Below are 14,014 nucleotides of genomic sequence, written 5' to 3' on the forward strand. Positions count from 1 at the left end.
CAGAGAGAATTTGACACTGGAAGGGAATTAATGGGGCAAGATATGAATCTGGAGAGTGTGATACTAAGTAGAATAAGTGAGATGAAAAAAGACAAGAACTGTATAACTTCACTCATATGTGAAATACAAAACAAAAAGCAAAAGATGAACAAAACAAAAAATTCACACATACAGATAACATAATGGTGGACAAAGAGGGCAAAGGAGGTCAAATCTATAAGTTACAGCAGGAGACTAGCCTTCGGGTGGTGAGACACAATAGCGTCTCCAGATGTTGTTGTATAAAGTTGTACATCTGAAACTTATATAATGTTATTAACCAATGTTACCCGATAAATTTAACTTAAAAATCCACATTGCCAGGCCATTTCCCAAGACTATTCCAGGCTGCACGGGGTAGGATGAATAGACTTCAAACAGAAAGCTACCTCTTCATTGGCTTGAAGAGTGACATGACGAGATTCAGGGCTGCCACGCTAACTGGAAAATGAGCAGAGAAATTCTGAAAGGATGGGCCCACAGAGAAAAGAATTCCCAAACCCATTAACTCCTCAAATCTGTGGTCCTCCTGAACTGTGCATGTGCAAGGGCGGCTCGGAGAGGTCCGGGAAAGAGCAGGAGCTAGAACCCTGAACAAAACGAGCTCAGATCTCAGCTATTTCCCACTTGAAACCACACCTTTCCACTGAAACCCCAAACTGACTCTACTTTATGAGTAAAGACCATCCCAGGACTATGGAATTTGCCAAAGAACTTAGAAAAAATTAAGACTAAAAATCCTAAAAGCCTTCATAATTTTAAAGTAATAGTAACGTAGCTGTCTGCTAGAAAATAAAGAATAAAGGAGAAAAACCACGTGATCATCTCAATAGATAAAGAAAAAGCATTTGCCAAAATTTAACTCACTCTTGATTAAAAAACAAACAAACAAACAAAAAAACAAACAAACAAAAAACTATCAGAAAACTAGGGCCAGAAAGGAACTTCCCCAATTATGATAAAGGACATCTACAGAATGCATAGAACTGACGCCATACTTAATGGGAAGAGACTAAATTCCTTCCTCCCAGGATTGGTTATGAGACCAGGAGATCTGTCCTGGAGGCCTTCAAGCACAATAAAAAACAAAAATGAAATAAAAGCCATTAATATTAGAAAAGAGAAAGAAAACTGTCCTTCTTTATAGACAACATGATTGCTGACAGAGAAAATCCTAAGGTATCTACAAAAAAACAATACAAAAAACCTAGACCTAATAGATGAATTTATCAAGGTCACAGAATACAAAATCAAGATACAAAAAAAATTTTTTCACTTCTATAGAATGGTAATAAATAACTTCAAAATGAAATTTCCATCACTCTGAAAGTTCCCTCGTGACCTTTCCCAGTCAGTCCCCTGCTTCCAGAGGCAATAAACAAAATGTTTTGTTTGATTTTTTCACCAGTAGATAAGTTTTGTCTATTCTGGAAGTTCATTTAAATGGAACTATATAGCACATTCTCTCGTGTGTCTGATACTTTCCCTCAGCATGATTTCAATGAGATCCATTCAAGTCATTTTGAATAACAGTATCCTATTTCTCTTTATTGCTGAGTAGTCCTTCCGTTATATAAATGTAAAACAATTTGTTTAACTCCTCTCCTCTTGTTGGACACTTGAGTTTTCCCTGGTTTGGGGTATTATGAATAATGCTTCTATAAAGTTCTTGTGGATTTTTTTTGTGGATATAAACTTTCAACTCTCTAGGGCAAATACCTATCAATGGAATTGTTGGATAATAGAGTACATAGTACATATATTGTATATCTACCTATATAAGAAACTCTCAAATAGATTTCCAAAGTGGTTGTGTTCTTATACTCACTCCCACCAGCAATGTAGGAGAGGTCCAATTATTCCATATTCTCACCAACACTAAGTATGGTCAATCTCTTTAATTTTAGACATTCTGGTGAGTATAAAATAATACCTTCTGATTTTAATTTGCATTTCCCTGATGTTAAAAAATGTTTTCATGTGCTTATTTGGGTGGGTGCAGGGTACAGGGTTGTAGCATTTATCAAAATTCAAACTCTTCACTTCTGATCTGTTCATTTTATTGTATAATAGAGACAAAAGTTATACACACATTTTGACTGTAGGGGGTGGAGATGGGTTGTTGGCACCCCTTACACCCATGTTGCTCAAGGGTCAACTCTATAAATTTTGCCTCAATTAAAAAACAAAACAAAACAAAACTGGGGAGTGAGAGCTGGGGGTGGTACCAAGGGAAGAGAAACAGAATCATATCAAGGACAGAACAAGGTATAAGATTATAAGGAAAAGAACACAATGCCTAAATTTTTAACACATTCAGGAGAAACTGAATATTGGCTCCAAAACAAAACTCTAAAGAACAATTTAATATTCATGAACTAAAACAGACAAAAAAAATTCAGCTAAGATGATGATGAATAAAAACAAAACTCAGCATGTTATATAAAATAGGTGATTGCCAGACTCAGCAAATATATTTAGTCTGGCAACTCCAACCAATAGACCATTAGACAACAAAATACCCACCAGCCTAACTTAAAACAGTGAGTTTTTTTAGTGTCTTTTACAAAATGCTCTTTTTATAATTTCCATGATAGAAATTCCTACTGAGTATGAACCAAGATACACATATAGCAGAAATGATCCAAAACTCATCCTTACCTTCAGTGAAACTCCCTGTTAGGGTTATTACTACAAACACCTTTCCTTCTGGCTCCAGATCCACCTAGAAAGAGAGAAAAAAAATTGTATATTATATTCTAATTTTAACATACATTTCATGGGCCTCAAACAGACTTACAGAGAGGGCTAAATGTTCAGAGCACAGCCATAAATCAGACCTAAGTCTTTCATTAAACAGTAGAGGGGCAAGAATCAAGTAAAAACACAAGAAACCATCATGGTTGAAAAGCGAATCTAAAAGTGACAGTTCTTTCGATGTTTCTCTTCACTTGAATTTTAGTATCTTCCATTTGGGCTCTTCATGATATCAAGAGGCTCCCATAAACTTGGCCATTGTGTCTGAGACGTCCTTATCTTTTGCACCCCATTATAAGAGCAGTGTTTTGTTCAACCACATGGTAAGTATAGGGAACAGAGAAACAATGGCAACAGATAAGGTAATGAACAAATGTGACCTGGTCAACTGCTAACCTTTAGTTTTTAGGAAGTAAAACGCCTAAGGAGAGGGGTGCCATCTCTGTCTATACCATTTCCACCTGAGTGTAGGTAATCTCCAGGGAGCACCAGGGAAGGCAGCTCAGGAGCTTTGCATTCGCTACTGTTCACAGGAATCTCAACGTGCCTTAGGGTTCTTGCTCTATCACTGAGATATCAAGACACACATTCTGCACAAGAGGCAGCGTCAAGTCTTCTCAGTAGGTCCCATCCTCCGAATGTGCTCCAGCTTCCCAAAGACCTTCACACCGCATGGCCCCGGGATGCGGCAGCGCTCTCCACACCTGCCCTGATCACACTAGCCTGGTAGGCAGCCTCTGCCCTCTTCGTGCCAGTGCTAACCTTCAACTACCCATCAACACCTCTAAGCCTTGGATTGTAAGACCCAAGGTTTTTGGACCCAAATACATGAATTTACAATTGTCTTTAAAGAGAAGTCTGTCAGGTTCAGCCCCTTTCTGCTCTTGGCCTTTCACCTAAGAGAGGGAGAGAGAGGCACAGAGAAGCTGAGTGTCGATGCGGATGGCCATTTCTGGTAGGATACAAACCTAAATAAGCGGCTGATCACACGGGATGGTAGAAAGAGCCATGAACTAGATCAGCACAGACTCTAGCCCAGTGGTTCTCAACCTTCTGGCCCTTTAAATACAGTTCCTCATGTTGTGACCCAACCATAAAATTATTTTCGTTGCTACTTCATAACTGTAATGTTGCTACTGTTATGAATCGTAATGTAAATATTTGATATGCAGGATGGTCTTAGGAGCCCCTGTGAAAGGGTCGTTCGACTGCCAAAGGGGTTGCAACCCACAAGTTGAGAACCGCTGTGTCTAGCCGGACAGCCATAGCTGGCTCTGGGCAAGTCCCCTCACCACCCCAAGCTTCACCACTGTCATCTGAATATCCGTGATGTCATTATTCAGCATTTCTGACATGGCCGCTGTCAGGTTATCTCAAAAAGCATGCGCAGTACTAACTATTCACTGCACCCAGAGGTGTCGAAGACTGGGGGAAAGCACTGACCTTACCCTCGCTCACCACCACACACTTTTTAACACCACATCCTGATCACATACTTTGCAAAATAAAAGATGCCTATTTTGTACTGACTCAGAAAACTTGATCTGTTCAGCAGCCTATTCATACAGTAAACTCTCCCTTTCTCTGCATAAAGTCTGCCATCAATGTGGTTACCACCCCTTAAATCACCCCCGTGTTCAAAATGGCTAGTTGCATTACAACTACTGTTAACTATACCCCCTTAACTACCTTCATACCTCATGCAGTTCTGAAAATAGAGCTCCCTGGAGAGATGACTAAACAGGATGTCAGGCTCTAATTGTCTCACTCTCTGCCTTGACTTGTTTCAAGGCAAAAATATGTTATTCTTAAAAGCCACTCCCTCGTCTTCAATATTAAAGGCCTGGCAGGGCTACACACATTTGACCTCACAAGATAAACTGCTACAGGCACAGAAGGAGCTGCTGCCAGCCCCCCGGACGGACAGACAGACTGCCAAGACCCCAGCTCTGTGATTCCCCAGCCCAGGGCCAGCCCATAAACTCCCTCCAACATGCTGTCAGGGCTGGCAAGGAAGGCCGCCCTACCCTGACCGTCAGGGGCTGCGCTGACAGGAGCAGGGCATTCCGCCACTTAGAACCAGGACCTTTCACAAGTAGAACAGGCTTGCTTCCACATTCTTCTTTTATTGTTGTTTGGTTGGCTGTGTGTGTTGTTTGTGTCCAAGTTTTGACCCCTGCCACCATTGTGGAGGAAAGCCAGACTAGAATGCCATCTTCAAGCCTTGTCCATCTACGATCTCTGACCTTAGAACAGCGTTCTACAAACTGCAGGTTGAGACTCACCAGTGGGACATGAAAACAATGGAGTGGGTTGCACACCACAGGAATTTTAAGTAGAATTAAAATGGAACAGGAAATATGAACCCATCAAGTAGTAAAATAATCATAATAATTATAATAATAATGAAGTACTACGTCAAACCATTTGCAGTTTTGTATGTAAATATAAGGGTTAACTGGGTTTCAATGTATAAATGTATTCATCCCTGTCGCAGAGAAACAATTTGAAAAATGTGGCCTTAGAGTGCCGATGGGCTATTGGCATCGATTCATAGTGGCTGCTTGGATACCCCCAGTGACAGCCAACTCACTACCCCACAAATGACGCCCTTCATTCCTTTATGTCATAGAAAGATATTTCTCTTACAGCTGAAGTGCAGCCACTAATAGTTTTCACTCACTGACCCCAGTTCTGTCCTCTACGATTGTAGGAGATAGTTTCTCCCCAGCTAGAACATCCATTCTGGTCAAGGGCCTGTCACTCGGTTGTAGGTTCGATCCCCAGCCCAGGTTGAGGCACATGCCAGAGGCAACTGGTTGATGTGTCTCTCTCACATCAATGTTTCTCTCTCTCTCTCCCCAACCTCCTCCTTCCATTTCAGTCTCTCTAAAAATCAATGTAAATAATATCTTTGAGTAAGGATTTAAAAAATAAGAGTAAGACAAGTGGTAAGGAGGGATACAAAAGGGGCATGTGGGTCCCAAGACAATTACATGGAGGAAGAAAACTTTTTCTAACTAATGGAGCTAGGACAACGGACCTTCCACATGCAAAAGAATGAAGGCAGGCTCCTACCTCATACCATATGTAAACATGAACTCAAAATGGACCACAGATCTAAGTAGAAAAGCTAAAAGTATACAACTCTTAGAAGAAAACACAGGGGCAAATTTTCCTGACCTTGGGGTAGGCGATGGCTTTTTAGATATGACATCAAAATTTCAAATGACAAAAATTTGACAAATTAGACTGCATTAAAACTTAAAACGTTCGTGGTATAAAGCAAACACACAGAAAGTGCCTGTACCTCACTGCCCAAATACCCTTTCCCAGTGCCACTCTCATCAACTTTTCCTGTCAAGCCTTCAGTGGTTTCCCAGTGCCTTTACACTCACTACTCCACCTGGCTTTCCGGGCCACCGAACACCCCTCTGACTTCCTCCCCACTAACTTATCCAAACCTCATTTTCAAATATCCATTCCATAAAGCTGCTTGTCTAGTTGGGCCCGTCTCCTCACTATCTAACAGCCAAACCGTTGCTCATGCTGTGGTCTCTGCTTGGAAAAACTTTCTCTCTTCACTTCACCTGTTCATTCATTCAAACGTTAATTGAATTACTCCTAGGGTTGGGATCACTGCCAAGGGCTCAGGATGCCCAGAGCAGCTCCCTGGGGCTGCAGGTGGATGGGGAACAGCCGCACCTGGCGAAGATGATGCAGCCACGGGAGCTGAATGAAGGAACTTTTGCCAGGAAGATCTTAACATGCACACTGATCCCCCTCCCACCCATCTCAAAATTCCTCTCTCAATTATTATCTCACCACTCATCTGTGCCCTTGAACAATTAGATAAAATTTCATATCCTCATAAAATTTCATCTCATCACCTGCAATAAGCTCCATTCCAACGAGATCTGACAATTTTATATTCCCCAAAGGCCCTGGCAAAGGTCTTTGAACCAAGTAAACACTCAACAAACTTCTATTGATTTGGTCAAATGAGTTGCAATGGAAGGTCATTTGACCTCCTCAACTGCATCACCTATAACACAGGAATGACAGTATTTTCTCACATAATAAATATTATGTGACAGCACTTTATGTAATGAAGCACGTCAAGATGGCCCCAAGGCATACCAGGAGCATATGGACTACACAGCCCCACTGCCTAGGAATCATATGCTGTTGACCTGCCCAGCAGGTCTCCACCAACCCCTTTCTCCCCACATCACCCCCTCAGCCAATGTTGGCTTTCCCTTGGCATTACTTTGCAGAAGTTGGGCAAATCACTTATATCCCTGACTCAGTCCCTTTGTCCATGAAATGAGAGGGTTGCCTAAAAGCCTTTCTGGTTCTGATGTTGCATGATTCTAAATAGGCTTGGATAAAAGCCTGTACATGGGACTCAACGGAAACCCTCATTTGATTAATTTAATTTCCCTTCGCAAAAGGCATTAGAATTGATCACAGACAGGAAACTTCTGGATACTTAATATTCATTTCAGCCTAAGGTACGCAGGGAGATTTAGCATGTTAAGAGAAAAAAAAAACAATCCTTTATTTGGGCAAAGGTTAACATTTCACCTAGACTCCATGGGCTTTGAGCCAGACATCTGTGATGGTGAGGTGGCTGGATTCTATAGCATTTCTAAGCCTTGCTCTAGGGCAGGGGTGGGCAAACTTTTTGACTCGAGGGCCACAATGGGTTCTTAAACTGGACCGGAGGGCCGGAACAAAAGCATGGATGGAGTGTTTGTGTGAACTACTATAAATTCAAAGTAAACATCATTACATAAAAGGGTACGGTCTTTTTCTTTTTTAGTTTTATTCATTTCAAACAGGCCGATCCGGCCCGTGGGCTGTAGTTTGCCCATGGCTGCTCTAGGGTTAAATCACAAAGGAACCTAAAACATGATGAAGCATTTCACAATCCTCTTCCAGCTGAAACCATCAGGCTTAAAAATGAGAGTTCAAATTTCTAGAGGAAAAACATTCTTACAAGTTATAACAATAATCAACAAGGAAGCATGAGCCTGAGTCCTTTAATAACAGAGACAATAGCTACTATGTCTTGAGCTCATCAACATGCAGGAACCCTGCCTGACTTCTCATCTTCACCACCTGCAAGGTAAGTCTCACCGCTACCATTACACAGACAGGAAGATGGAGGCTCAGGGAGGTGATGGAATTGACTGAGGACACCCAGCAGTGAAGGCCAACCCAAGACCCAGACTCAGGGAAAGTCCTTTCAGGCTGCTGTGACTGCACTTGCCTGTGTGTTACTGCAGGTTTGTCCGCCTCTTTCTGCTCCACCCGCAGCCAGCCTGCCTGGCTTCTGGCACATCACCTGTCTCCCCCGGGAACTCGGTCAAGACTCGTGCCATCAGCACCTGAGGGTGCTCCCTGCCAAATACCAGCCCTTGTGTTCCAGCCTCGCCTCCTCAGGCCCAAGGCCAGTCGGAGTGGCACCAGGCTGACAGTGTCACCTGACAGCTCTCAATGGGGGCGAGAGGCAGGAGCTGCTAATCGTGGCAAATGTGTGCTGCGGCCGGTGAAACCCAGCGGACAGCTTGGACCCCATTAGTCATCTGCCTGTGGGACCCAAGTCAGTGTCATGTGCTGCAGACACACGACACATCCCCTTGCTGTTGGGAAAGAATTTAAAGGAAAAGGGGTAAATGATGCAAACCCTACGTCCCTGCTAATTTTTTTCTTCATCTCTACAACATCCAAAGTTTTATGTGTTAAAAGCACACTAAGAAGTACCACAAATTAAAACCTATCCGAAAAAGATGATCAGGCAGAAACTGAACAAAAAAAGTGAGGCTAATCAAATCTGACTAAGGTTTAAAGTGAAGGAAAACACTCCCATTGTTTTAGGGATTAAATTCTCATTTTGCTAAATCTGGACCCAATGTGTGGTGAGAGAAAGGCGGGGAAAGAGGCCGTGACCACAGCTCAGGTGGCAGGTCATCTGGCTCCTACACCTGGAAAATGAAGGCGGACTAAGCCTTTAACTAATTTTTATATCTAAACTCTATAACTCCAAATCAGAAAGTTTCTGAACTCCACAGAGCCAGGAAAGACATCTGGAGACTACTGAAGAGTCCTTCTCTAAAATGCTCCCAACTCATCCGCATCCTAGTTCAACATACCCACAAAACCACTATAAATTTAAAATTAAAATTATTTCAACCCAGAGCCCACTACACCTATATTCTAGCATTAAAAAGGTGTATCATTGCCCAGCCAGCGTTTCTCAGTGATTGAGCGTCGACCTATGGACCAGGAGGTCATAGTTTGTTTGATTCCCAATCAGGGCACATGCCTGGGTTGTGGGCTTGATTACCAGTAGGGGGTGTGCAGGGGGCAGCCAATCAATGATTCTCTCTCATCATTGATGTTTCTATCTCTCTCCTCCACTCCTTTCCTCTCTCTGAAATCAATAAAAAAATATATATTTGCTAAAGTACAACTCTTTTACAGTAAAATTAAGTTTCCATAGAATCATGGAAAAGATTGTTGAATCTCAGAAGGAAGGTGGGGGTGGGTGAGAAGAGACCAACCAAAAGACTTGTATGCATATATGAAAATCATGGACACAGACAATAGTGTGGTGAAGGCCTGGGGCAGAGGTGGGCTAGAAAGGATCAAAGGGGGGGAAGAGGGAGATCTGTAATACTTTCAACATAAAGATTTTAAAAAAAAACACCTCACAATAATTTAGTCATTGTTCAGAAAAAATATTTACTTTTTAAAGGCCTAAATTGATACTTTAAAAATAAGACATTTTAATTAAAATTTATATAAATTAAATAAATGCAATACTATTTAATATACCTACATTATGAAATTTTTAATTTTTATCAATTTTTAAAGCACTTGATAGCTATCGTATTTTATATCTAAGCCATCATCATTCACAGACTTAATGATCCAAATATTACAATTTATTTTTCGAAATGCACAGAAGGAATAAAAGTGTCAGAACACGGAAAACACATCATATTTGTAAGGAATTAACTGCTTCAAAATTCTTATTTGTAAAAATATGTCAATGAAATTATGTTTTATGTAAGATATCCAGGAACTGTTAATTAATCATCATCCATGAAAAAAATGTGAACAAGACAGTTTTCTTTCCTCAGAAATATGCAAAGCTGACGTTAATCTACGTACAACACGGGGCATAAATATTCAGTAGCTAAATCATAATCGAATTAACTTTTTTTCTCTCTACTAAAATAAATAAAATAAAATTTTCAATGTTTCTCTGCCCAACATGAAAAATCAGGAAGAGTCAGGATTGGATATCTCTGAGGACTAAAATAGCTTTTCTCTGCCAAGGAGAGGACTAAAGATAGATAGAAATGGCCCACTGTGTGTTAAACTGCTGTCTCTCAATCTTTAACACCAATGAAAATGTAAGTTAAATGAAGGATACCTTAAGCTCTTCAAAACACTCCACTACTATTTCCCCAATCTACCTCCAGCACCTCCTTCTCCTCTAATAAGGTGCCGCAAGGACCTCGTGCAGGCTGACTAGGAGGTGAGAGGGGAAGCACAGTAACTGCAATTCCTCTCCATACTGCATACCCTCCACAGTAAAGAGCACTTTCAAAGGCCACTGTCCGCATGCTCTCATGCCTTCTCTCCTGCTCAGCAGATCCCTTCAGAAAGCAGTCTGTCCCTGCGAGGATGAGGTCTTAAACAAAATGGGCAGGTGGCCCCTGACCATGGCTGGAGGTAAGGGATGTGCTTCATGGTCCCCCTCCTGCTCAGCAGCCTCATGCCCTTTCCTTCTTCACAGCCTCTGTGGGTTGCCTGGGGAGAGCTCCTCTGAGGGGAAATTCCCATAAGAAAGGAGAAATACTAGGAGAGGGAGAGTCTAGTAAGTTTTGCCAGGGATGTGAAGTTACTTTTCTCAGGGAAACACAGGTACATATCAAATATTTGCAATGAAATAATTATTCCGTCTGACTCTGCCCTCATCCTAACCTTTTAAACTGAAGATGTCAGCTTAAACAAAACAAACAAAAAAAGGACATAGCTTCCTCTTCCACCAAGTGGCCTAAGATAACCTCTGAAAATGGATTGCTATTCACTCGATCCCACAAATCATGCAAGTCAAGAGGCTACATCTTCGTGTTCACTTGAAGAACACACGTGACAATGCCCAGGCCATCAAGGGTAAGCATAGCTGAAAAACCACCAAGTACCTGAAAGAGTCACTTTGCAGAAGCAATGTGTGCCATTCCGTCATTACAATGGCAGAGCGGGTAGGTGAGCCCAGGCTAAACAGTGGGACTGGACACAGGGCCGGTGGCCCAAAAGAATGCTCAATTTTTGCTGCACATGCTTAAAAATGCAGAGAGTAGTGCTGAACGTAAGGGTTTGGAAAGATTCTCTGGTCATTGAGCACATCCAGGTGAACAAAGCTCCCAAGATGTGGCACAGAACTTACAGAGCTCAATGGGCAGATTAACCCACACATGCGCCCTCCCTGCTCCATGGAGATGATACTACCTAAAAAGTGCAGATTGTTCCTGAACCGGAAGAGGAGGTTTCCCAGAAGAAAAAAATATCTCAGAAGAAACTGAAGGGGAAAAACACATATGCCCTAGGAGTAAATAGGATTAAAATAAATGCTAATAAAAATTTTAAAAGGAAGGATATAAATAAGCCTAGATTTATTCTACCTTGTTGATTTTTATTATTTATTATAATGGAAGGAGAAGGCAAAGTTCTAGCAAACTCAAAACAAGGAATACGTTTAAACTACATATTTCGTATACTTAAGCATTCAAGATGTTTTAGAGACTTGTCTACTTAGTCATTGCTCAGGCTCTAGGTTAACTTTAGAATTTGGAGGGAATTAGAAAATACATCTGGGGGAGGTAGAAAAGACTAAAGTGTGTCGAATATATGGCAATGAAAGGAGACTTGAACTTCCATCGTTTGGGTGTAAACACACAATGTATTATAGAATTGTACACTTGCAACCTATGTAATTTTATTATCCAACGTCATCCCAATAAATTTAATAAAATTTTAAAAAATCCATCAAACCCAAGTGTCTCTCCCACTGGTTATCTTACAGTAACACTTTTACTCCTTTGGGTCTTCGGTGGGGAAGGAAAAATGAAAGCTCTGCAGAAGAAAGGACGTTCGTGCCCTGCTTAGAGATTCAGGTGGCAGTTTTCCAGGTGGGCCAGGGAAAGGGAGACAGAGAGGAAATAGGTTCAAATGTACAGAACCTATTAGGGGTTTCATATGGTTGAATGTAGGCTATGTAATGACATGGGTCAGAAATGGGCCTGGAGAGTACAGGGTATCAGATTACTAATGGTCTCATGGCACACTGGGAGGCTTGACCTTACCCCAGGGCAATGGGGAGCCATTGAAGGGTTTCAATCTGAGAAGTTACAGATAGATCATGCCAGCATGTCAGATCCCTACAGATAGGATGTTGGGGTTCTCAGGGATAGAAGCTGGTGGTAGGGACACACGTTCGAAGGCTATTTCAATGGTCTCAGTGAAGGATGGAGGTGACCTGAGCTAAGCCAGCAGCAGAGGGAATGGGGAGGAGGAGGCAGGCAGGAAAAGACAATGAAGGGAGCAGCAGCTGGACTTTGCAATCAGAGGTAGAGTGGAAGGTGAAAGAAAGGGGATCAGAGAGAGACCCCAAGGCTGATGATCCCTGGGGCCATTCACTGAGACAGAGACTCTAAAGCAGCGGTTCTCAACCTGTGGGTTGAGACCCCTTTGGGGGTCGAACGACCCTTTCACAGGGGTTGCCTAAATACATCCTGCACATCAGATATTTACATTACGATTCATAACTGTAGCAACATTGCAGTTATGAAGTAGCAACGAAAATAATTTTATGGTTGGGGGTCACCACAACATGAGGAACTGTATTAAAGGGTCACAGCATTAGGAAGGTTGAGAACCACTGCAAGGGATAAACAGATCTGGAGGAAAGATGTAAAGTTCAATGTGTGTGCTACCCACATTAGCTGAGCATCTACTGGGTTGCCCTTAACCACTTTGTAAAGTTGAGATGGAAAAGTAAGAACACCATGAAGATATAACCCAATGCAGTCTCAATTGAACAGGTAAGTGACAACATCCGAAGCACTATTCAGATCAAGAGAAGGAGTAATCACTGGGCTGGGGCAGAGCTTCACATGGGAATGAGATCCTTGTGAGGCCCAAAGGCAAGTCAGTAAGCAGAAGGGGAGGCCACTGTGAGTCAGGAGCACATGGTGAGCAGAGATAGAACCAATAGCAGAACACAAACCAGACTAGCGCTGATGGAGGAGTGTCCATACAGAGGAGTGAGAGAAGGTTGGAGGCAAAACTATGGAAGGAGCTGCACCTAGAAAATTTTAACTACATGATGCAGGCAAAGGGGAATCACTAGAGGGTTTTGATTATATAAACTGGTGGAGAGTAGCATGTCAAAGGACAGTTTGTCTACTAGACCAGTGGTCAGCAAACCGCGGCTCGCGAGCCACAGGCAGCTCTTTGGCCCCGTGGCATGGGCCACGAAGTTTCAATCGCACTGTATGTGTGCACCCGCACGTGGTATTTTGTGGAAGAGCCACACTCAACGGGCCAGTTTGCCGACCACTGTACTAGACCAATGAATAGGGGAAAGCTATGGTCTAGCAATATGAGTTTTCATAAGGGTGGAAGCAGTGGAAATTAAAAATCAAACACAAATTCTAGAAAGGTAAAAGGAATTGAATTTGGGGCCTGGGTGACCTAGATCATGCATGGGTGCGCAAACTAGGGCCTAGGGGCCCATTTCAGCCCACTGCCTGTTTTGGTGAGTAAACTTTTACTGAAACAGCCATTCCTATTTTTGTTTACATATTACCTACAGCTGCTTTTATGCTACAAAGGCAGAGATGAGTAGTGTGACTGAGACCTTATGGCCCACAGAGCCAAAAATACTTACTGTCTGGCCCTTTACAGGAAAAGTCTGCCAACCTCTGTTGCCATTATCAACCAGGGAACTCGGGGAGGGAAGGAACATGTTTCAGAAGGAAGGAAATGAGCTCAAATTTGGACACAAAGGTACCCAAATAGAAACATCTGTCAAAAAGTTGGGGGAAAAAATACAAACTATGAAGACAGGGCTGGTGTTCTTATTTGGGAATCTTTCTCAAAAGGTGATTACTAAGAGCCTGAAACTTTTCAAGAAAGA

General features: G+C 42.1%; 1 protein-coding gene across 2 annotated transcripts in view; it reads right to left on the reverse strand.

Moving 5' to 3' along the window:
* Nucleotides 1-14,014, reverse strand: part of PRKCH (protein kinase C eta) — a 243,115-nt gene that overhangs the window by 170,841 nt on the left and 58,260 nt on the right. For both annotated transcript variants that reach the window (XM_059694232.1, XM_059694224.1), the window contains exon 2: nucleotides 2,701-2,764. In XM_059694232.1, coding sequence (XP_059550215.1) covers nucleotides 2,701-2,764 — 64 coding nt within the window. The remainder of the gene's footprint in view (nucleotides 1-2,700; nucleotides 2,765-14,014) is intronic.

This window comes from Myotis daubentonii, chromosome 1 (genome assembly GCF_963259705.1).
Source record: "Myotis daubentonii chromosome 1, mMyoDau2.1, whole genome shotgun sequence".
NCBI lineage: Eukaryota > Metazoa > Chordata > Mammalia > Chiroptera > Vespertilionidae > Myotis > Myotis daubentonii.